Raw genomic sequence first — 23358 nt, 5'->3', positions numbered from 1 at the left:
AAATGTATGAATTAATTCTTAATTCAACAGAGCATCAGTTCCTTTCATCTTGCCATTTAGATGACATTAAACTAGAAGCTCTCTCACAATAAGATGATGTTCCAGGAATTGATTGTACAAAAGAAACTATTTTGAAAACATTGATACATTTAAAGTCCATAAATTTCAAAATGAAATACCATTTTCTAGTTATTGTTTTTGAGCTTATGGAGAGTTCAGAGCTTTTGATAGTGTCGAAGTTTCTTTGAATTAATACTACTTCATCAAAAAGTTAATCCATCTTTAAGCTTTCCTTCTAGCTTTAAATGTCCTACTTCTACAAATTCCTGAAACTTTGGTAAATGAATGACCTACGAAGCTTAGGTTTGATAATTTGCTAAATGTTGAATTTCATCAAAATCGATTTGGTTTTTTCCAAATATCTGTTAATAAGATAAAATGTTGGCACTGATATTACAAGTTTTTTCACATATACTTTACTTTTCTTCTGGAATTTATAACGAACCATACGGCTCGATATTGTGAAGGGTCTCATTGCATTGTTGTACAATAGGCCATATTGGTTTTGGTCTTCGTGAGTTCAGTTGACAGACGGAATTATTGCCTTTCCAAACGTCCAATGGCACCTTCTTTCGTTGTCTATTGTTTTTCTTTTCTTTTCTTTTTTCTTGGTGGTGGTTCTCATATTAAGTAACATATTTTGTGATTTTCTGGTTTTCCCAAAATTAGTGCCTTTTTTTAATGGAAAACTGAGTTATACATCATATGAGGCTAATTTCACACCCTGGTCTGCGATCTGCCACTCTGTGCGTCGGGTATTGTGCAGAATGCAGAGTTGACAGTCTGCACTCTTACAAGAAGTAAACGCTTTTGCAATCATCACATCTTGGGAGTAGAAAATTGAACTAACATTCAAAATAAAGGACAAATAGTGTAATTTCAAATCTCAATAAAGGACAATGACAAATAGAGCTGAATAAAGGACTGTCCTTTGAAATAAAGGACGGCTAACAACCCTAATTGTAGTTGCCGTGTGTGGCACTACAGTAGAGTACACAAGAGCATTGTCACCATAGAAATCTCCATTCCACAATTAATATTGGAAGGGGTTTTGTGCAATCAATATATTAAGGATTCTAAGCCATTCCTACAGACCATTTACATAATATTAGTAAAAATAGTGATAATAATAGTGATGATAATATTAATGATAGATAAGATACTGAAACAGTCATGTAAGGACAAATCAGACTGTTGCTGTTGATCCATGTAACTCCATATAACATGGCATTTTTTCTCTCTCTTTTCTGAATATAGATCTCACTCAACAATAAAAGCTGATAACATTTAATGGATCACATGAAGAATAGTCCCCCCAGACTTCGACAGGGTGACAATTCCTCATGTGGGCCATCCTGGGTTTACGATTCTTCATTTGTATAAGTTGATGACAATAATCATAACCTTCATTCGTCCTAACCTAACCTAATGTAATGTAACATAACTTACCTAACCTAATCTAACAATCTAATCTAACCTAACTTAATCTTTATTCCACTGTTGATATTTGGCATACTGGGGTGACAGTTCTTCAGGTGGGATCTCATGGGGTGACGATTCTTCATGTGGGCATTCCGGGGTGACAATTCTTCATATGCCCCCATTTAGCTTCTTTACTATATGTATGAGTCATCACATGAATTTTGAGATATCCCTTTTTGGACAGAAATACACCACATAGGTCACAATGGAAAAGTTTCCCATATGTACGAGTCATAATGTGTCTTTTGAGAACCCACTTTTGTGAGAAAGTTGAAACATACAGCTCACACTGAAAAGGCTCCTCCCCTGTATGAGTCAGCATGTACCTCTTGAGATTACCTTCCTCTAAGAAAGCTGCATCACATATGTCACACTGGTAAGGCTTCTCCTGCATGGGTCATCATATGGTTTTGAGCTTACCCGTCTCTGAAAAGCTGTTTCACATGCATCACACGGGAATGATTTCTCTCCTGTATTTACCTACTTGTATCTTATGGGAAAGGGAGCTACGCTCATGGTGTCCTGTCTCTGCATCTTGCCATGTCTAATTTGTTCTTAGATTTGTGTATTGTTCTTGCAAACACTATCGTTTCATCTAGCTTGTTCCATATATCTACCACCCCAATGTGGGGAAAGCTGTTCTTTTTCAGGTTTCTTCTATAACTGTTCTTTTTGAGCTTCCTTTCATGTCCCCTTGTATTTCTCTTATCCCAATTTAGTAAGTCTTCGCCATACGAGTATAGGACTTCCATACCTTTCACAATTCTGCAGATGGTCAACAAGTCACCTCTTTCTCTCCTTCATTCCACAGTTGGAAATACTAGTTTTGACAATCTCTTTTCATATGACAGCTTTGACAGTGTTGGGACTATCTTCGTAGTTGATCTCTGGATTCTCTCAATTTTCTTTATGTTCTTTTTAGTACTGGGTGACTACAGTGTCGCTGTTGTCTTCAGAAATTGGATTTCATTGTTTGGTGATCCAAGGAAACCTCTCTCTGACAATGAACTTGAATTTGATAATGGTGATATGAGAGAGCTTGGCAATCTGTTTGGTGTTAAAATTTTAACCACTTCTGCAGAAAGTCCATGGAGCGGCACATGTGAACGACTGGATGCTATAATTGGTGCCACATTGCTAAAAGTGTTTAAGGATATGAAGTGTGGTACCAATATAGCCTTGGCTTGGGCGGTGTCAGCCCATACATAATTCATTGGCGAATAATTCCGGCTGCTTTAGCCCGAACCAATTAGTATTTGGTTTCAATCCTATAGTGTCATCTATCACCAGTAGCTCCTTCTCTGTTCTAGAGTCAGTTTCTGGTTCGGATATTGTGCGACAAAACTTGAATGCTCTGCACTCGGCTCGAAGGGAGTACCTCAAGAACGATTCTAGTGAGAGGTTCAAGAGAGCCTTGTGTCATAATGTGCGTGTAACGAAGATAAGTGGCCTTCACAATGGCGATGGTGTATTTTAAGCATAATGGTGATCAGCGATGGCATGGTCCGGGCATAGTTATTGGCAGGGATGGCAAACAGGTTCTGGTTCGTCATGGGGGTGTTTACGCCAGAGCCCATATTTGCCGATTATCTAAACTTCCCCTGAGGTCTCAAACAGATTGTCCTCAGACTTGAGGTGCATCCGTTGGCACTCGGGAGACATAGAAGAATATAGAAGGCATATGTGATCAGGAGGAGGTGGATGAGGATTCAGAGGGGTTTGCTTCATCTGCATCGACTCTGAAAATACTGAGGAAGTAGATGATAGTGGTGAGGTACAGGAGGTACAACAAGGACAAATGATATTGTAAGCAACTCTGATTTGCCAAAGAATTACCAAAGAGAAACAAGACCGTTTAAACTGTTAGTGGGGCAAAGGAGGTGAGGACTGAATGAAAAAACTGGTGAGCATATGTCTGGAAGAACAGTGAACAGAGGGGTAAAACTAAAGGAAATAATAAAAATTGGTTCAACTTTCAAAAAGACTGATGGGATTGTAGTGTGGATTTTTCAGAAGTTGCAAAATTGGAAGCAGTCCCTGATGAATGGAAATGTTTGTGTTTTACTCAAAGGAGCTGGAGGTACAAAATTGGCAGAAAGAAATGTTTATGAAGATCTTCAGTTTTATCATCAGTTGGAAAAAAAAAGAGAAGACTGAGTGTTCATTTGTTGTCATTTGGCTGAGGGCAGCCATATTGGATTTTTGTGTGGTTCCGTGAATAAACACCAGGTGGCAGTATTGTTGAGCTGCTATGTGGAGTGCTGGCTCCCTAGTGTAAAGGAAGGGGTGCCTGGAGCAGGGTTGGAGCAAAGACTGGATTGGAGCTAATACATATTTTTGAAGAGTAAAGTTTTCAGTAAAATTCTTTCACTCCTGTTACCATTCTGTCTGTTCATCTAACAATCTCTCCATTTCTATCTTTCAAAGATGTTATTTGCTACCTCTCTGAGCTAGTCTGTGCTCAGCCCTTTCAATATCTTTCTGAATAACTTCCTCCACCATGATCCATATTTCCCTTTCTTCTCTCTGATCTCTGCCTTTTTGTTGATCAACTTGTTCAGATCTTTCAGTCTGTTTTGCATATGAAAGGTGTGCATAGTCCTTTTTGCACACTTTTTTCTAAATACTGCTATAATTACTCTGATAGTGCTAAACAAACCAGAAGGAACCCATGTAACTCATCATACATTTTTCTTCTTGTATTTTCATAATCTTCAAAAAATTGTTCTATTAAATAGATACCACAATTAATAAATTTAAAACTTTGAACAGTACTAAATTACTATGATAACAATATGGTAATGCTGAACAAACCAAAGAAAACCCTAAGATTACTTTGCGTATTGTGAAAACATATCTGTAAAAAGTGAACTGTAAACATAATGCACTTATAATGTGACAAATATTTTACTGAAAAGCAATTATAATCAATAAAGTATCAGCTAAACTATAAACAAGAACAGTATACCCTCTGAAGGCAGGGTTTACCATCAGCACATTTGGCTTTCATACAAATTGTCAAGCACTATTATTTTCTTTCATCATTGTCTACAACACATTACTTATTTTCATGATACAGCATATTCACTCATTTTATAATCTAAATGAAATATCATGTTGATTCAGTGCAACCTCATAGTACTAAACAAACCAAAGGAGGTACTTTAATTACCAGAAAACTAAAACACTTTTATATAAGTTGTCAGGAGCTTGTTTTATTCTTTATATATTTACAATTGTTTAATTTCTATGTCTTCCCTATATGCTGTCAATTGTATAACAAATAATATTTGTTGTTGTCTTTTAAGTACTCTATTGTTGGAATACAGTCTGATAGTTCTAAAAAAAATACAAACAGAACTCAGATCATGATGCTGGTGGTGCTTAAGTGATATAGTGACATGAGGGTGTGGCACTTAGGGATCTGGCATAGATCATCTGTTTGAGAGGATTTTAGATTCTGTGTGGAGGTGTCCAAATGGTGCATCCTGTTACTACTCTCAAGTCTCCATTCTATTTTGTGTGATGGTTACTAGTGTTCACCATTCTCATTGTTGGGAACCATGCTGTAGAAGTGTAATCAAGGGTGGTTCTTATGTACTCCTTGAAGAAATATGAGTATGAAATGTGAGGACTTGCTTTTGTGTGAGTATATTTTTGGGTGTATGAGTTGTCATGAATTGGTTGCTGCTCCACTTGACTGTGAACAGGTTTATGTTAGGCACTGTGCATCTCAAGAGGAACATATAGTGGCATGAGTTATATTTGATGGATGTGTGTGCATACTTTATATGTCTTTAGCACATGGAGCCTGGGTTGGTTTCTTTGTTGCCAACTGATAGAAGTGTAAACTCATGGAATAGCCATGAAGATATTGCACATACATGAATTTAACACAATGTATAATTGGAGAATATGATAGGACCCTAACATGTACAACATAAAAAAATACATCCATATATGAAGTCAGAGTTGACTAACTAGACCAATATGTAAAATATAAAATAATATTAGACAGTGATTTCACATTGATCACATGGACAGAAGTGCTGGTAAGCCACTGGCCATGATACCAACAATAACTTTTAAGATACTCGTACATGAGAAAGCTGAAGAGAATAAGTCACACTGAGAAGGATCCCCTTGTAAGTATGGTTTTAATGCAAGAGTACTATTACTTGAGAAAGTTCCATCCCACCTGTTACACTGAAAAAATATTCTCTCAGGTATGGGTCATAACATGGACTTTGAGACTACCCTTTTGTGAGAAAGCAGCACAGCATAGGTCACACTGGAAAGGCTTCTCTCCTGTATGGATCATCATATGTCTTTTGAGAGAACTCTTATATGAGAAAGCTGCATCACAGTCACCACAGTGAAAAGGTTTCTCTCCTGTGTGGATCATCACATGCCTTTTAAGATCACCCTTTCTTGAGAAAGCTGAACTGCAGTCACCACACTGAAAACACCTTTCACCTGTGTGTGTCATTGCATGGCTTTTGAGTTTACCCTTTTGTGAGAAAGCTGCATCACATAGGTCACACTGAAAAGGCTTCTCTCCTGTGTGGGTGCTCACGTGCTTTTTGAGAGTATCCTTTCGTGAGAAAGCTTTATCACATAGGTCACATTGGAAAGGCCTCTCTCCTGTGTGGGTCCTCACATGGTTTTGGAGAGATTGGTTTACTGAGAAAGATGCATTGCATAGGCCACACTGGAATGGCTTCTCTTCTGTGTGGGTCCTCACATGCTTTTTGAGATTACCCTTTTGTGAGAAAGCTGCATCACATAGGTCACACTTGAAAGGCTTCTCTCCTATGTGGGTCATCATATGCCTTTTGAGAGTGCCTTTTTGTGAGAAAGCAGCATCACATAGGTCACAATGGACAGGCTTCTCTCCTGTGTGGGTCATCATATGGATTTTGAGATAACCTTTGTGTGAGAAACCTGCATTGCAAAAATTACACTGTAAAGACTTTTTCCTGGTTTGGTTCTTCAAATACTTTTTGAGATTACAGTTTTCTCTTGCATTGGAAATCATATATAACGTAACATTAGTCTTATGTTGAGGTCTTTATTACCACATTTATGGCATCTATATATAACCCATCTACTCAAATCTTGATGGGTATTCATTTCCTGCCAAAGAAAGAAAAACATGTGATCTTTATTGGCACATACCTGAAACTTAACAAGCAAAATACAACAGCAGATCTGTAATACTACACTCATCCTCTTCCATACAATGATGCCTATGTAGGCATCATGATGTGCAAGTGGGTGTACCAGGATGCCAGCAGTGGTGTCTTGATTATATTTGTTTTGTAGTGGTAGATCAATGATTGAAAAAGAGTAAGTATTGTATTGAAGAGGTTAATGATATACCACAAAAAAAGAGCTCCACTAATGAGGGGCAAGAGTAGATGAAACACCAATATTTCAGATGTGGTAAAGTTTGCCTGATTCAAATTCTATCTTAATGAAAAAATATCCTATATCATCCTATCTACAATGGCTTGATACCAAAGTAAAGTAACAGTTGGCACTGAAAATTACTTATATACCCAAAGGAAATACCAGAAGTGTCTCTTTATAATAGATGAAATCATTACAGATCAAGCATGTCTACTGCTAAACATAACTCAAATCAAGGTTTTAGATAAAAGTTTTTTTTAAATCATAGTATAGTATAGAAGGTTGGAAGATCTTATTTTAAAGGTTTATAGAGATCTTGAGGTTAGTCTAGAAGCTAAGTGACAGACTCTCAGGGCTGCACCTCCTAATGGAGATGAGGGAGTTGACAGGATTTGAAAATGGTCAGCTTTATTGTCCATCTTGCAGGACCATAAGCAGGTTACTATCATTGGTCCCTCAGGAAACAGAAGTATCCCAAGAACAAAACTGAAAAACTGCTCATAGTATCATTCAAACTAGAAGTTTTTTGAATAACTAAACATTTCCTTCCTCTTTGTCATGGTTTCAGGTTATTATGCTGTATAATACTAAAAGCTTAGTCATGAATAGGCATATAAGTTAGGAAAGCTCTCATTCATTCATTTGGAGTGCATGTTACTATACTGTATAATTTACACAGTAACATTCAGCTGATACTTTAGGAAGTATATGAGGTGACCCTACAGACCAGACTCACATCATTTGTCTGTGTTAGAGGAAATATCTACTAATAAAAAAAAAATACTATTTTATTGTACTGCAACTGTCCCTCCATTATGCTGTCCCCCCTCTCTCTTGTAATACTGTCCTGTACCACTTCTCAGAGTATATATTTCCAGAAGGTAGGGAGGTACTTAGAGTGAACTGCTTAGATGAGGAAAAAGAGGAGAATGAATATAAGAAGTTTAGAGAGGAGTGGGAGAGAGTAAAGGATAGAGTAGAACTAGGAGTGGAGGAGGAATGGGGATGGTTCAAGGAGGGAGTCATAAGGTGTGCAAAGATGGTGTGTGGAATAAGGAGGGCGGGAGGAAATAAAAGGAAGGGTAGTGAGTGGTGGGATGAGGAAGCAAAGAAGGGTGTAGAAGAGAAGCAGGCATTCATAGATTGGTTACAAATTAGGACGAGGGAATCGTATGCGAGGTACAAAGTAAAGAGAAGGGAAGTTAAGCATAAGATAAGGGAAGCAAAGAGGAGAGCAGATGTGAAATGGGGTAAGAGTATGACAGAAAATGTTGAAAGTAATAAAAAGATGTTTTGGAAAGAAATTAAAAGAGGAAGAGGAGGCAAATCAAGTAGAGAAGAAAAGGTAAAAGGTGCAGATGGAGAGATGATAATAGAAGAGAAGGCAGTGAGAGGAAGGTGGGCAGAGTATTTTAGGGAGTTGCTAAATGTGAAGGAGGATAGGGAGGGAAAGGTAGTTGCAGTGGGAAGGGCTAAGAAAATGAATGATGAGTGAGGAAAATGGAGAAGAAATGGGGAAAGATGAAGTGAAAGCTGTTGTTAAGATGATGAGAGCAAGTAAGGCACCTGGGTTGGATGGATGTCATGCAGAATGCCTGAAGAAAGGAGGTACAATCATGGTGGACTGGCTGGTGAGGTTGTTTAATATTTGTTTAAGAGAGGGAAGAGTCCCAGAGGACTGGAGGAGTGCCTGTATAGTTCCGCTTTACAAGGGAAAGGGGGACAAGTGTGAGTGTAGTAGTTTTAGAGGGATCAGCTTATTAAGTGTAGTTGGGAAGGCTTATAGGAGGGTCTTGATTGAGAGGATTAGGAGAGGAACAGAGGGAGTAATTGGCGAGGAACAGTGTGGTTTTTCGACAGGTAGCTGTTGTGTAGATAAGATTTTTGTGGTAAGACAGATATGTGAGAAAGCTATAGGAAAAGGTAAGGCTGTTTTTTGGGCTTTTATGGATCTGGAAAAGGCTTATGACAGGGTAGACAGCAAGGCACTTTGGGAGGTACTGCAGATGTATCGGATGGGAGAAAGCTGCTAAGAGCAGTCAAGAGTTTTTACGAGAGTAGTAGAGCTTGCGTTAGGATTAGAAATGGAGAGAGTGAATGGTTTGAGGTAAAGGTGGGACTTCGTCAGGGATGTGTTATGTTGCCCTGGCTCTTCAATCTATACATGGATGGGGTCGTGCAAGAGGTGAATGCAAGGGTAGTGGGTCAGGGGTTGGAGATGGTTATAGAAAATGGCAAAAAGTGGGAAATAAGTCAGTTGTTGTTTGCTGATGACACTGCACTTGTAGCAGGATCAGAGGAGGGATTGAGGAAGTTAGTGACAGAGTTTGAGGTGTGTGAAAGAGGGAAGCTGAAGATAAATGTGAGCAAAAGTAAGGCAATGAGATGTACAAGGGGAGAGTGATAGCAGGCTAGAAGTGAGCATTTAGGGTGAGATTGGAGAAAGTGGATAGTTTTAGATACTTGGGTGCAAATGCGGCAGGAAAGGGAGGAGTGGGGGTGGAGGTAGAATGTAGATTGAGAGAGGTGAGTAAATGCCTTGATGGATTAAAAAGTGTAATGGGAAATAGACATCTAGGAATGGATGCTAAGAGGAGGTTATATGAAGGAGTGATTGTGCTAACAGCAATGTATAGGGTAGAAACATGGAAAATAAGAGAGGAAGAGAGAAGGAGTCTGAATGTGTTTGAAATGAAATGTCTGAGAAGTATGATAGGGGTTACTGGGCTAGATGGATTGAGGAATGAGGTGAGGAGGAGAACTGGGGTGGAAAGGGAGCTGGGAGATAGGGTTGATGAAAGAGTATTAGGATGGTTTGGACACGTGGAAAGAATGAGTGATGGAAGATTAGTAAAAGAGCTGTGGAAGGCAGAGATAGAAGGACTGAATATGAGGTGGCATCCTAGGATGAGATAGATGGATGATGTGAAAGGGGCATTATAAAAGAGAGGAATGTCTGTTGAGGAAGGACGGGAGAGGACAGAAGATAGGGGTGAACAGAGATGGGTTGTGTATGAATGATGCTGCAATGCATGAGGGGGAGTGGGTGGGGGATGGGGGTGAGGAAATATGTATGAGAAATAATTTGATGCAGCCTGAAGGGATTTCTCCCCATCTTCTCCTTTTCTGCATGAGGGGACAGAGAGAGGGGGTTGCTGAATTTATGAAATGGCCTTGCTGTGGATGTGCTGTGTCTTGAGACACTGCTTCTGACCCAGGGCAGTGGACAGGATGCAGGGATGACCCATCATCCAGGAGGTGCCAAGATAGGAGAGAGGGAGAAGGGCGGAGGGGAGTGGAATATGTAGGGAATGGAATGGGTGGGAGTGGTTTCTATGCCTTTTTCTTTTTGGCTACCCCTTGTGTAAGGGGGGAAAATGCCTTAGTTATATGTATTTCTAAAAAGTCAAATACAAAATAGTGTGGGTTTTTGGTGAGCAAAGTGAGCCTACTCAGCTGAATGGGGAGTTGCACTGTTATTCTCCCATAATTTTTGTCAAAATATACAATTTTATATAGAGACCTTTGGATGAGCGAATTCGGGCTGGACATTGGGAGCCCATAGCTGCAGCATAGTCAGTCTTCACTACCTCATCATCCTAGGATACACTAAGTTGGATTTGGTGAGGTTATATTAGTTATTAGTATATTTTCATTATGGTCTCAATTTCAGGGTGGGTCAGTAATAACATTATTCAACATTATTCTACTTGTATTTATTATTGTACAATATTAAGTTTTTGTAGAGGAGGTAGACTGCATACTAAACTGGTACCAATGATTGTATTGGACTTCATTGTCAATATCCAGCACTTCTGTTTCTGGGGACAATATCCTATCAAAGAGTTAACATTATAGAAATGGTAAAGGAGAGATTGTACCGATGATTCTATTATATTTCCTTTTTCAATATCCAGCAGATCTATTTTGGGGGACAATATTGTATTAGAGATAGCTTATAGGAATATATATGAGAGATTTATGGAGGGAAGGCAACTTAAAGGACATATACATGTTGAAAGCAATTTGCATTCTTCAGTAGTCCCCAACGATAAGAGAATGTTGCCAGACTGGTTATGAAATTCCTCTACACAGTGGCTACATAAGACTTATACAGACAATACGCAGTAAAATAACATCAAAAGGAATTGAGCTGCTCATTCTGAATTAATTTCCATAATGAACTACTATTTTTTTTCACAAAGCAAGGTTGCTAGTCATTTTTAGATTCTCAAACTGTCACAAAGGCAGCACCATTGGAAAGCAATATCTATGTGAATGTACATTTTAAACCATCATCATTAAATGCACCAGCAGCAGGTGCATGGTATACCTTATAATTATTAATATTTCTATCATTTATAAACTTTTGTTGTACATTGAGCTTGGGGTCATTCCTATTTTGCTTGGCTTGACATGACTTGGATGTTTATGTTTTGGATACTTGGTCCTTATGGACCTTGATGATTGATTTGTTTGTTCACTAACATTTTTTATTCTCATTTATACATTTACCTTAGTCTATAATTTTTTCTTTTTTGCAGCATCCTTTCATCTTGGAACACTATCTCTCCAGTCCAATGCAGATGTTTATAAATGAATCCCTCTATCCACCCTCAACACTATCTAAACTCTATGCACACAGTATTCCACAACCCATACATTGCCAGCTCTTTAGCACTGGTGAAAATATCCCTTTTTTCCCTCTCTCTCTTTTTTTTTTTTTTTCTTTTTTTTTTTTTAGACTTCCCTATTTTTCTGGGATTAATACTTGGTAACCATGGTTGACAACTGGATTCTAATTTGAAATTCAGTATACAGTTATAAGACATTCATCAACAAAACAGCATGAAGGCCTACTCTGCAGTCTAACCCAGTTGATTAATTTAGTAGAACCAATGAACATTTTTTAAGGCTGCAATGATGATATTTTGATTAAAAGTTCACTATTTCTTAGATATCAATATAATTCTAATGATTTTCAGCAATGTGGCCAATACAAACCAATGCCAGTGGTTCCACTTCCCAGCAAAAACACTAATTCTAGCTATTCTGTTACCAAATCATCTGAGGGCCTTTAACTGAAAAGGGGTACTTGGATTTTAAGGTTATATATTTGCTAATACAAGCTAGGCTTCCTGCAGGTATAGATTTTCTTTCATTTTCAAATACAATAATTTGGGCTGGGTTTTCCAAGTGCTTAGATTTTTATATTGCTAGGCAGGGCAACATACAAAGCACCCTTAAAAAGAAAAATCAAGTTGTTAGGTGGTAGGGGTGAAACAGGGGAGTTGGGGGGGGGGGCACTGGCTTGGGAAAGTAAATAGAATTAGAATGTTCAAAGTGATGCATCTTCGTTTTCTCAATTATATACTGAGGATCTTCTCTACAACATATTTGTTGCAGAAGCAGGTATTATTTTAGTTGTGCACACCTAAGCAATATAGCATCAGAAAATTAAATATTAATTTTGTACATTATAATACATGAACATAATATGCAATTTTCTTGGCAAAAATACATAACAAAAAAACCTTGCTACAAGCAAATCTACAAATGAACAAAGCCACTAGGATACTATCCAGACACCATGTTGTCGTCTGTCCAGTCCAGTCACTGTCAATTAGACAATGGCTTTCACTTTGTGGACCAGTTGTTCTCCAATTCCAGGTGATGTTAAGGGGAGGTTGCGGCTAAAAATGGCTATTTTCAATCGTGGGTATGAAATTTAGTTAAGCATCACAAATGCTTGTTCAGTTATCAAGGTCTGCCAGACGTATGATTTGAAATGAAAACCTAAATGGCAAATACCATAAAAATGCACTTTTGTGGCAGGAGGTAGGGGATGGCAGGCTGCATAAAATATGGCAACAACCACGTTTGTCAACATGTTTGCCATTTTATTGCTTTTATTGCCTTTTTCATACCCTCACTGACTAGTGCTATGCAGTACGATCTTTTTCCTATCTAAAGCAGCATTTCATGGCTATCATAAGTCCATATTTGATTAGGAAATGTTGTTTACAAAAGCTTTGATATTTGGTCGAGTTGATGTGTGTAATTTACATTTTATTTCCATTTTATTGTTACCATTATAGTTATGGGTCTTAATAAAGTGAAAAAGCATATGAAACATATGCGTTGTATAAGGAAAGAAAACCGAGAGATTGTTACAAGTGTGTGTAGCCACGCCCACCACATCAGCTGATGTTACGATTTTGTCACCCGAAGCATCAGGTTCTGTTCCATCAACTTCTACACCTTTCAAGAGGACAGGAAAAGCACAAATACGTAAAGAAACACTTGCCAATAAAAGTGATAAAAAAAAGAAGAGGAGGAGAGAGAGAAAGAGGAAGAGAGAGAGGATGGTCTTTACTGTGCACATCTGAAGGGAATAGTTCTTAGTAATTGTGAGTGCAGTGTAGATAATGTTGTTCACTATCATAGTGATGGTTCTGAAGATAAAATCAAAATTATGTGTGGACAGTGCAACAATGAATTTATATCAGAACCTGAGACTGTTGCTGATGATGATTATTTTGTAAGAAATGTTAGTTTTGTTTATCATTCGATTATGGAAGGGTATGGCTGGGAGGGTATGAAAAGAAGCTGTTGGGACTGTCAAAGCTGTATTTTATTGCAAGAAGTGCAATTCTAAGCCATAGCTTTGGTTACCAGGAAGGCTCTATATTGAAAGAACTCAAGCTCCGGTCACAGGCACTTGACAGAAGCCTAAGCAAGATGGAAAAAAGAAGGCTATTATACTCAGAAAGAGGACCCAGTAGGAAGAGCAAGAAGATGAGAGCAACAATAGACAATAGAGACTACTCTGCAGGAAGGTTCTAAGAAAAACTTTGCAACAGTGAGGAATGTGGGCAGTTCCGATACCCTCTGAAATAATACTCTTCCCAGGTGGGTAGGGGGGGACCAAGTGCCTTTCTTGAACCCTAGAGCCAAAATATGATAGATCCAGTCTTCTCTATACAAAAATAAGTAAGACAGTAGTCGTAATAGAGTATTCAGCATAGCATTAATTGGTTTTGAGAAAAAAAATCAGTGTAAAAATTCTTTCAGAATCTTTAATTGGCCGTATCTCAAAATTAACTTTTTTTTTTTATTATAAAGTGCCAGAACGTCTTTATTTACTGTACAAATTCCATGAAATTTATGGTGCAATACCTATGGATATTTCTGATGATAAATAAAGAGCCAAATTTTTTAAATATTAATTTTTGTTTTGTTTTTTACTATTTTTTACATGAAAAATTATAAAAAAAAAATAAATGAAAGTAAACAACCCTGAAAAAAAAAAATAATAATAATAAAAAACATGGCTGTTTACAATTGTTAATTTACACAAGAAGTAATAGTAGCATAAATTTCAAATCAATATCTTGATCATTATAACCATGTTCAGCCTTAGAAAATGCATAATTTTGACGTACAAAACATGCCTAAGGGCGGCGCCCTTAGGGAAATTAAGGTAAATTTTGGGGTCAAAATACTTCATTTACTTTGTTTATAATTGTGTAATTTTCGGGCAACCCTGAAGACAAAATAAAATTCCTCCTCCCTATGACCGCCGGAGCCTCCCCTTAATAAGTGCTGTTACAAAGACAATAAGGCTTCCTTGGACTTATTAAAAGAACACAGGGTTCTGCTGTTGTCTGTGAATTGGCCAAGGTACAATAATAATCAGGCTGTCAGTATCCATGATGATGATATCGACCCATATAATCTTTAGAATTTGAGGTACCAAATTAGTAAATATAGGTTAGTTTATGTAGGTTAGATTAGGTAGGTTAGGTTAGAATAGACAAATTTATCCTTTCATTTCTTTGACCTCAGCATCAGTCAAAACAAACATGGTGTATCATTCAACTGCTGCAACTTCTTTGCTAATAAATCTGTTATTGCAACTTTTTTGTTATTCATTTCCACCAAGAAAATCGCATATGTTGATGTATTATAATTTAGAAAATTAACAATTAATTTCCTGTTGCTATATTGCATAGGTGTGAACTTCTAAAAATTTACCCAGAAGCAATGATTTTGTGTTGCATAAGTCAGGGGAGGAATTTGACATTTGTGTTTGTAAACACGTCCTGGATAGTGGATTCTTCTGCCTATAAAGTCAAATACATTAAGATACTTTCAAATTGTACTGAGAGAGAGAGAGAGAGAGAGAGAGAGAGAGAGAGAGAGAGAGAGAGAGAGAGAGAGAGAGAGAGAGAGAGAGAGAGAGAGAGAGAGTGAAAATAATTTCGCTTCAGAATAAATACCAAGACAAAGCATAGCACCCCTAAACTTACTTTTTAATGGCAAAAATAGAAAGTATTTATGCATATGCGAACACTTAGATTTAAATTATTACGAAATGGAGTTCAGCATTTACAGATAAAACTTTCAAACATCCTTACCAAGTAACTAAGCCACTAAACCGTGATGATAATATCCATCTCATTTATGTTTACAAATTTCACAACGGAGACAACGAGCTGACGCCAAACAAATGAGCTATAAGAAGCGGAACCTAGAAACTAGAAATATCACCTATCAAATGTGGGGAAAAAAATATAAGTTTGAACGTTTTCTATTATCTCTGATTAAGGCTGAAGTTAAAGATACCGGAAACAAATAGCTGCACACTCATTGAATTTCTACAATAACCAAATAGATAACAGCTTAACAAGTATCCAATGATTGGACAATATCACACAATCCTACGATAACATGATGCATGTGGACTTCGGTGTTAACGTTGCGTGACAAGAATAGATGAATAGGTTATCATCATATAGGGCATACGCCAGTCTCAGCAAAGATCAGACGTCGTTCCTAGTTACAGTCCTCGCCGCCCACCGTTCTTCGTCGACCGGTCGTGGCAAAGGAGATTTTTCCTCCTGTGCTGCTGATCGGTCAGGCACACGCAAGACTTCTTCGCTGACATTGGCATGCGGGATCACGTCTTAGACAAATCCACACAATGTACCTCCCACTTTTTACAATGGTGTACATTTAACACATTTCTCGAGTCACGTAATTCTCTGTTTTCATATTTGTGCTCAGATTACAAGAGATATTAACACAAGTCTACACTCGCCCGTATTGCCCATTTCAGTGGTCACTGGACCTACTCTCAATTTTACGCCCCAAGTGTCGCTCGCTGACTTCTGTCATCAACGGTCTGACCCGTTAGCGGCCAACACTCCTCTCCCTCTTTAGGGAGCCGCCTGCTCTCTACTCACTTCGTGAGAGCCGCCCGTTGCTTGACTAGGGTCAATTACGCCCTGCCTCGCTATGGATAAACTCTTTTCTCCCTTTAGTAAGACACCCGCCGTTGACTTGTCAATACCGCCGTACCCTAGTAGGGTCCACTCTCCTTCGGGAGCACAAGCGGGAATTTAATCCTACTCACTTCTCGTAGGAAACATACACACACTTCCCACGAACATAGCTACGCCCCACGCGCAATCATCTACACTTACTTTTTCTTCGACTAAGATTTGTTTCCTTTCTCTCATACTGCATCTCATTTTAGTTTACCTCCCAGTAAAGATTTTTTTCGTGTTCCTACCTTTCTATAGCACTACGCCTCCTGCCATTTCCCCGTTTTTTTTTTCAGATGCAGGCGTCGCCCTCCAAGTTTCCTGCTCATTCCTCCTACACTACCATCATTGCTCTTAGGATCGCCCCTAATGTGCGTTTATTGGCAATAGCCGACTTTTATACACTACTGTTTTTTTATTTTCTTGCACACATCTCTTCCCCTCCCCCACGCACCGATCCTGCGCGAGCGGGTGGTCTCTCCTAGTGTAACCATTACTAACCGTCACCTACCACGCACGTGATCCACATGCTTGCAACATAGCGAAACTCCCCTTTTTGCTTACCTTGCTTTCCCAGACACATATATCTAACGCAACAGAATTCAGACAAAACAGGATATCGCCACGAACATGTCAAATGCCACCAAACCAACCCATTAAAAACACTTCATTATAACCACCCTATTATATTACCCATAAGCTAACATATATATAATATACCTAACAGCACCCACCAACTATACGACTAACCCTCATATATAAAACTGACCCCAATGTAAAGAATAGCGAGACTAACGCCTTTATTTACAACAACCACTAACCCTCTATATTAATCTAAACTAAAACTTTCTCGCCTGTTTTTTACATTTCAAGGTACTGAGTACACAGGAATCACAAGTATATATATACTTGTGACCTCTGTATACCATGTACCTTGAAAATGTAAAAACAGATGGATTTTTTTTTTTTTTTTCTTCTTTTTTTTTTAGTCTTTCATTTTCCATGTGGTGATCTTCTCGGCGGAGGAGACGTGGTGGACACCCACTGTTTTCATGGCTGGGGTAAGTTTCATGGTATACGGAGATCACAAGTATATATATATATATATGCATACAAAAAGAGAGGGCGAGGGGAGGCAATAGTATTCTCTGACTCCGCACAAACCAAGGTTACGTGGTGATGGAATGACCTCATCTAATCTCACACCTTCCATTAAGTAACTTTTCCCGGACTGTTTGATTTTTTTTTCCCAATAATATATTGGATCAATATAGTGGGGCGGTTTAGCTCGAATATTCAAAAGGATTGTGCATTTTGTGATAAAAGCATCAAATTTGGCTCAAATGTACATTGATATATGGCAAACATTTTCAGATATTGAGCCACTCGGAACTCTACCTTCATGTCTACCATATTGGAATTCAAAATGGCCGCCATTTGAAATCTACATTTTCGATTATCTTTGAGTCTAATGCTGCTATTGACTCGATTCTGGTGTCTAAATGTATGTTTTGGGGGGGGGGCAAGGAATCCAATGGTAACAATCTACATCGCATATTTTGTACCAATGAGCCGCCATATTGGATTTCAAAATGGCCGTTGTTTGAAATCTACATTTTCGATTATCTTTGGGTCTAATGCTGCTATTGACTCGATTCTGGTGTCCAAATGTATGTTTTGGGAGGAAATGAATCCGGTGGTTACAATCTGCATTGTGTATCTTTATGAATTAGCCAACATATTGGATTTCAAAATGGCCGCCATTTGAATTCTACATGTGAGATTACCTCTCGGGCAAATATTTTTATAGTACATGACAATATTTGCTGGTATCCATTTATCAAAATCACATACTTTATTACAGTACTCCACTTAATTCATGAGAGATGAATATTCATCATCATGTATTTTTGACAAGACAACATTTTACTCAAAGTCTGTGAAGACACTGACACTGACATTCTACAATGGTCTGGTATTTGAGGCAAGGTATACATCGGTACTGAAGATATGTGTACATAAACAGTGTCATGTTAACCAGTTCAGCACTGCCACAAGTAAATGAATGTTGTGGACTCATCTTCATGTGCAGTCCCCTTCACACACACAGAGGGCTGTGCACTTAAGGGCAGCCTTCTTGCACTTGCAGTGTTTCACACACCCTTTCTGGCACTTGCAAGAAACCAGCTCAATGCAGGTGTCAGCTGCCTCAGGTAGCCTGGTCCAGTATGGTGTGTATTGTCCTCCAGTCATTGACCAACCCCAGTTGGTTGGTGGTGGGAGTTCTGGTGCTGGCAGCAGTATCTGACCCCACACATGTCCACCTTGATATACTGCCCTCTTGACATGTTCCTCTAAAGCTGCCTTCGTTGGAGGGATCAACTGCACATCGTTCTTCCTTGCGAAGAGTTTCCTCCTGGCCTTGTCAATGTCCGTGCATTTGCTGGTTCGATCATACAACAGGATCACGAACCTCTCGATGATGCACATTGCATCATTTGGTATGTCACTTGGTGCGAAAGACAGCTGCATCAGCGCCTCAGTTAACTCTGGCAGTACTGTCCAGACTGCCCATGCGGTCTTCTTGCCATGTCTAGCAAAGCTTGACACAGTATCGCATCCAGTTAGAGCGTGGAACATTGGCATTGCACGAGCCTTCTCTGGTCCCAGTCCAGCTGCTATTTCATGTGCTGCTAGGTATCGGAAACTTCGGCCTGTTCCGAATGCCAGCCATAGTTTATCTTCTGGTTGTAATTCCTGTATCACGGACACTGCCAGCACCACAACATCGGTGTCTACAGTCCGGATGACTATTGAATGGTGTCCTTGCTTAGCTGCGTGAGATGCATGCAGCAACATCCGACTGTCAGCCTCTTCATGGTTGCATAGGTCGAGTGAAGTCAGATCTGGTAGTAGTGGCTTGCTGAGCACTGCCTCTCCATCAGTAATGACGAGTTGCTTGTCCTCCTGGTCAAACCATTCCAAGAGAGCTGTTGAGAGAAACTTAAACAGCTCGGTCTTATTGCTGTCCACTCGTAGGAAGTTCTGCCAGTTTCCTGGAATGGATGCGGCGGCCACCACACGTCTCCGCACGCCTTGTCCCCGCTTTGCACGTGTACTACCTTTCAGTGAATCAGCAAGGTAAGTATCCCAGATCAGATCCAGGCGTGACACTGTTTGCAGCTTAGTAGATATATATGGAATGAAGATCTGATGTGCGTACTCTTCAAAGGTCTTTGATGCAGCCGGCTTCAGCATCTGGACGATAGCTGCTCCATCAAGCACTAAACAGGTAGTGACAGGAGCCTCTGTCTTAGCGTCGGAGATTTCTTCCAAACATGTGATGAGATCACTCTTGGTACCAGTGAAGAGGTTTCCACCATCGGACAGTGCTGGAGGACATGCCTGGTTTTCATGACGAAAGAACTCCTCAATGTTTCCATCCCTCGTCTGGCAGCCAATGTTCAGGCGTGCGAAGAGTTCACGGTCATTCTTGACGGAGGTAAGCTGTTGCTGACCTTTGCTCTGTCTTCTTGGAGTTGAAGTGCTGAACACCTTCAGCTTGTTACGAGGTATGGGGTCGTCCACTGCCTATGTTCTGTCCAACAGACACTCTCTGGTGAAAGCCTCGAACTGCTCTTGGCCAATCTTCTTGGCATTCATCACGGTAAAAATATGCAATATATTTTTTATCATTAGAATCTTTGTCCCCCAAAACATACATTTAGACACCAGAATCGAGTCAATAAAAGCATTTGACTTAGAGATAATCACACATGTTGATTTCAAGTGGCGGCCATTTTGAAATCCAATATGGCAGCAATGCAGATTGTTACCATTGGATTCCTTGTCCCCCAAAACATACATTTAGACAACAGAATCGAGTCAATAGCAGCATTAGACCCAAAGATAATAGAAAATGTAGATTTCAAATGGCGGCCATTTTGAATTCCAATATGGCAGACATGAAGAGATAATTCCGAGTGGCTCAATATCTGAAAATGTTCGCCATATGTCAATGTACATTTGTGCCAAATTTGATGCTTGTATAAAAAAATGCACAATAGGTTAGCTATGCTGCCCCACTAATAGTAGAATTTAACCCCACACACGCGCTTGGGGTGGTAATTGTACAATTGAGTATTGCTGGGGTCGAGATCCTAACCTGACTTAAAATAAACTAACATTCTACAGTTGATTATGGCTCGTGATGCATAACCTAACCTGAACTGACCTGCCCTAACCATACTAAACCTAACATAACCTAGCCTATGTTACTTAGGGTGGATAGTCTAGTTCAATCTAGCTTATACATTCTAGTACTTATATTCAAAATGTTATAAATACATAAACACATATACCAAGGGTTTTTTCCCATACAGGGGAGGTAGCCACACTCAAAAGGCACGATTCCACTCCCACCCATTCCATCCCTACCCATTCTACTCCCATTCATCACCCTCCCTTCCTCTCATCTTGGCTCTTCCTGATAGACGGGTCATCCCCGCATCTCGCTCATCAGCCAGGGCCAGAAGCAATGCATCAGACACCACGTCCACAGTAACGCCGCTTCATTTAATCAGCGACTCACCCACCCTTCTCTATCTCTCTGTCCCCTCATGCAGAAACATTAAAGACGGGAAGAAAGCCCTTCGGGTTGCGTAAAAATATCATTCACACATAACTAATCCCTTACCCTTCCTATCCTCCACCCACTCCCTTCCAAGCATCACAATATCATCCATATGCAACCATTCTCCACTCACCCCTATTTTCTGCCTTCTCCCTTCCTTAATAGACATCCCCCTTTTGCTCAATGACCCTTTCACCCCATCCATCCATCTCATCCTCGGTCGCCCCCTCATGGTCACTCCATCCATCCCTGCCTTCCACACTTTTTTTTACTAATGTTTTTTTTTTCACTCATTCTTTCCATGTGTCCAAACCACCAACACTCTTTCATCAACCCTATCTCCCATCTCCTTTTCCATCCTCGCTCTCCTCCTTACCTCCTAGTTTCTCACTCTATCCAACCTTGTAACCCCTACCATACTTCTCAGACATTTTATTTCAAACATATTTAAACTCTCTTCCTCTCTTATGTTCCATGTCTCTACCCCATACAGTGCTGTCGGCACAATAACCCCTTCATAGAATCTCCTCTTTGCATCCATTCCCAAATGTCTATTTCTCATTACACTTTTTAATCCCCCAAGGTACTTGCTTCTCTCCATCTACAATCTACCTCTACTTCTCACTTTCCAGCCACACGCGACCCCAAATACCTAAAGTGATCCATTTTCTCCAGCTTCTCTTCTCTAATACTCACTTCCAAGTTGTTGACACCCTTTCCCCTTATGCATCTCATCATTTTACTTTTACCCACATTTACTTTCAAGTTTCTCCTCCCCCACACCTTCCCAAATTCCGCCACTAACTTCCTTAACCTCTTCGGTGCGATGACGCCTACGTTGGCTAGACTGGTTAAAAAGAACATGCGCACAGCGAAACATAACTACGAAATTAAGGTTGTCAGACAGGCGAGGTTCAATCCAAAGGGCTTCTTTCATCTCTACAGAACAAAATACAAACACACGATAGGCCCAATTAAAACCAACGAAGATGTCTTGATAGATTCAGAAGAAAAGCGAGCGAGGGGTTTAATCAATATTTTCTCGCAGTGTTTACAAAGGAGAGGTTAAATATAATACCCAACTGCTACCTGATCTTCAGTAAGGATGAGGGAAGTAGACTAACTAGTACCAGCATCAGCAAGGAAGAAGTAGTCAAACAGATTGATAGACTTAAAGCTACAAAATCCCCGGGTTCATACGAAAAAAAAAAAAGTTAAACATTGTAAATTTGAAATCTTCAACCAGTTAACGGAAGTATTTAGCAAGTCGGTAGACACTAGATTCGTGCCTTTTCCTGGGGGCAGGCAAATATTGTTCCTGTTTTCAATAAGGGTGATAGAACGTGTATGCACAAGTAAAGGTCAATCAATTTGACGTCGAATATAAGTGAAATTCTAGAATCAATAATAGCTAATAGAATAAAAGATCACACCGAGAAGCATAACTTAATTCGTGACTTACAGCATGGGTTTACATAGGATATGTAATGAATGATTAATCTTCTATCTTTTTACACTAATGTTTACAAGGTAGATAATGACAATTACAATTACACTTATACCTCGATTTAACGGACCTCGCTTTAACGGATTTCGGATGCAACGGACAAAATCTGTAGCTTCCGGATCGTCCGGAGCGACCGAACGCGGTCCGATGTTTCCGCAGTTGACCGCCAGATGACCTATGGTCGCTTTGTTTACAACTGTGCCGGAACACGTGGAGCTGTTTGGTCCGTGTTTTTCGACCTTTTTGGCCCTGTTTTGTGTGTTGTTTGTGAAATAATTCAAGTTTCTTTTAACCATGGCACCTGTACATCCTGTAGAAAAGAGGAAAAGAGTCAATTAAACAGTATCACAGAAGCTTGAGTTGATTAAAAAGTTGGAAAGTGGAGTGTCCGTGAAGCAGGTGTGTGATGAATATGGAGTAAAGAAACAAACTGTGTCTGATATTCGTAAACAAAAGGAACAACTTATCCAATATTCGCTGAAGTATTCGGTTGATGAAAATTTTGGACTTGGTACTCTTGGGGTGAAAATTTTGGGCCAGATCCCAGGTATTTACACTAACAGATTGGATAGTGTGCTTAAGCAAAAGTACCGTACTGTATTCATTTCTCATTTTTTCGTAACGTAATCGTTGAAATACAGTAGTATCGGAAACTTCGGACAATCGGGTATATCGGACCGGTGTTCCCCCCTTTTAGTCCGTTAAATCGAGGCATGAGTGTACCTTGACTTTAGCAAAGCGTTCGGCGAGGTGCACCACCAATAACTACTAAATCATGTCAAAGCCCATGGCACAGAAGGACTTTTTTTATGGATTAGAGGATGGATTGGTGACAGAAAACAGCGGGTCATCATTGACGGTGGAGTTCCCCAGAGTTCCCCAGAGTTCCTCGGTTTTGGGTCTCCTATTGTTCATTATGTATATGAACGACTTGG

General features: G+C 39.5%; 1 protein-coding gene across 1 annotated transcript; it reads right to left on the bottom strand.

Moving 5' to 3' along the window:
- Positions 1–4453: 4453 nt before the first annotated feature.
- LOC143030575 (uncharacterized) lies at positions 4454–6838 on the bottom strand. The gene has a single exon (XM_076193734.1). The coding sequence runs from the start codon at positions 6578–6580 to the stop codon at positions 5765–5767; it is 816 nt and encodes a 271-aa protein (XP_076049849.1). The 5' UTR covers positions 6581–6838; the 3' UTR covers positions 4454–5764.
- Between the last annotated feature and the right edge of the window lie 16520 nt (positions 6839–23358).

This window comes from Oratosquilla oratoria, chromosome 12, assembly GCF_046742065.1.
Source record: "Oratosquilla oratoria isolate Oo_2021 chromosome 12, ASM4674206v1, whole genome shotgun sequence".
NCBI classification, from domain to species: domain Eukaryota; kingdom Metazoa; phylum Arthropoda; class Malacostraca; order Stomatopoda; family Squillidae; genus Oratosquilla; species Oratosquilla oratoria.
Note: the sequence above shows the minus strand (reverse complement) of the source record. Positions and strands in the feature narration are given on the sequence as shown.

Coding starts and splice junctions, on each gene's coding strand:
- LOC143030575 (XM_076193734.1), bottom strand. CDS start 6,580: ATGATTTCCAATGCAAGAGAAAACTGTAATCTCAAAAAGTATTTGAAG.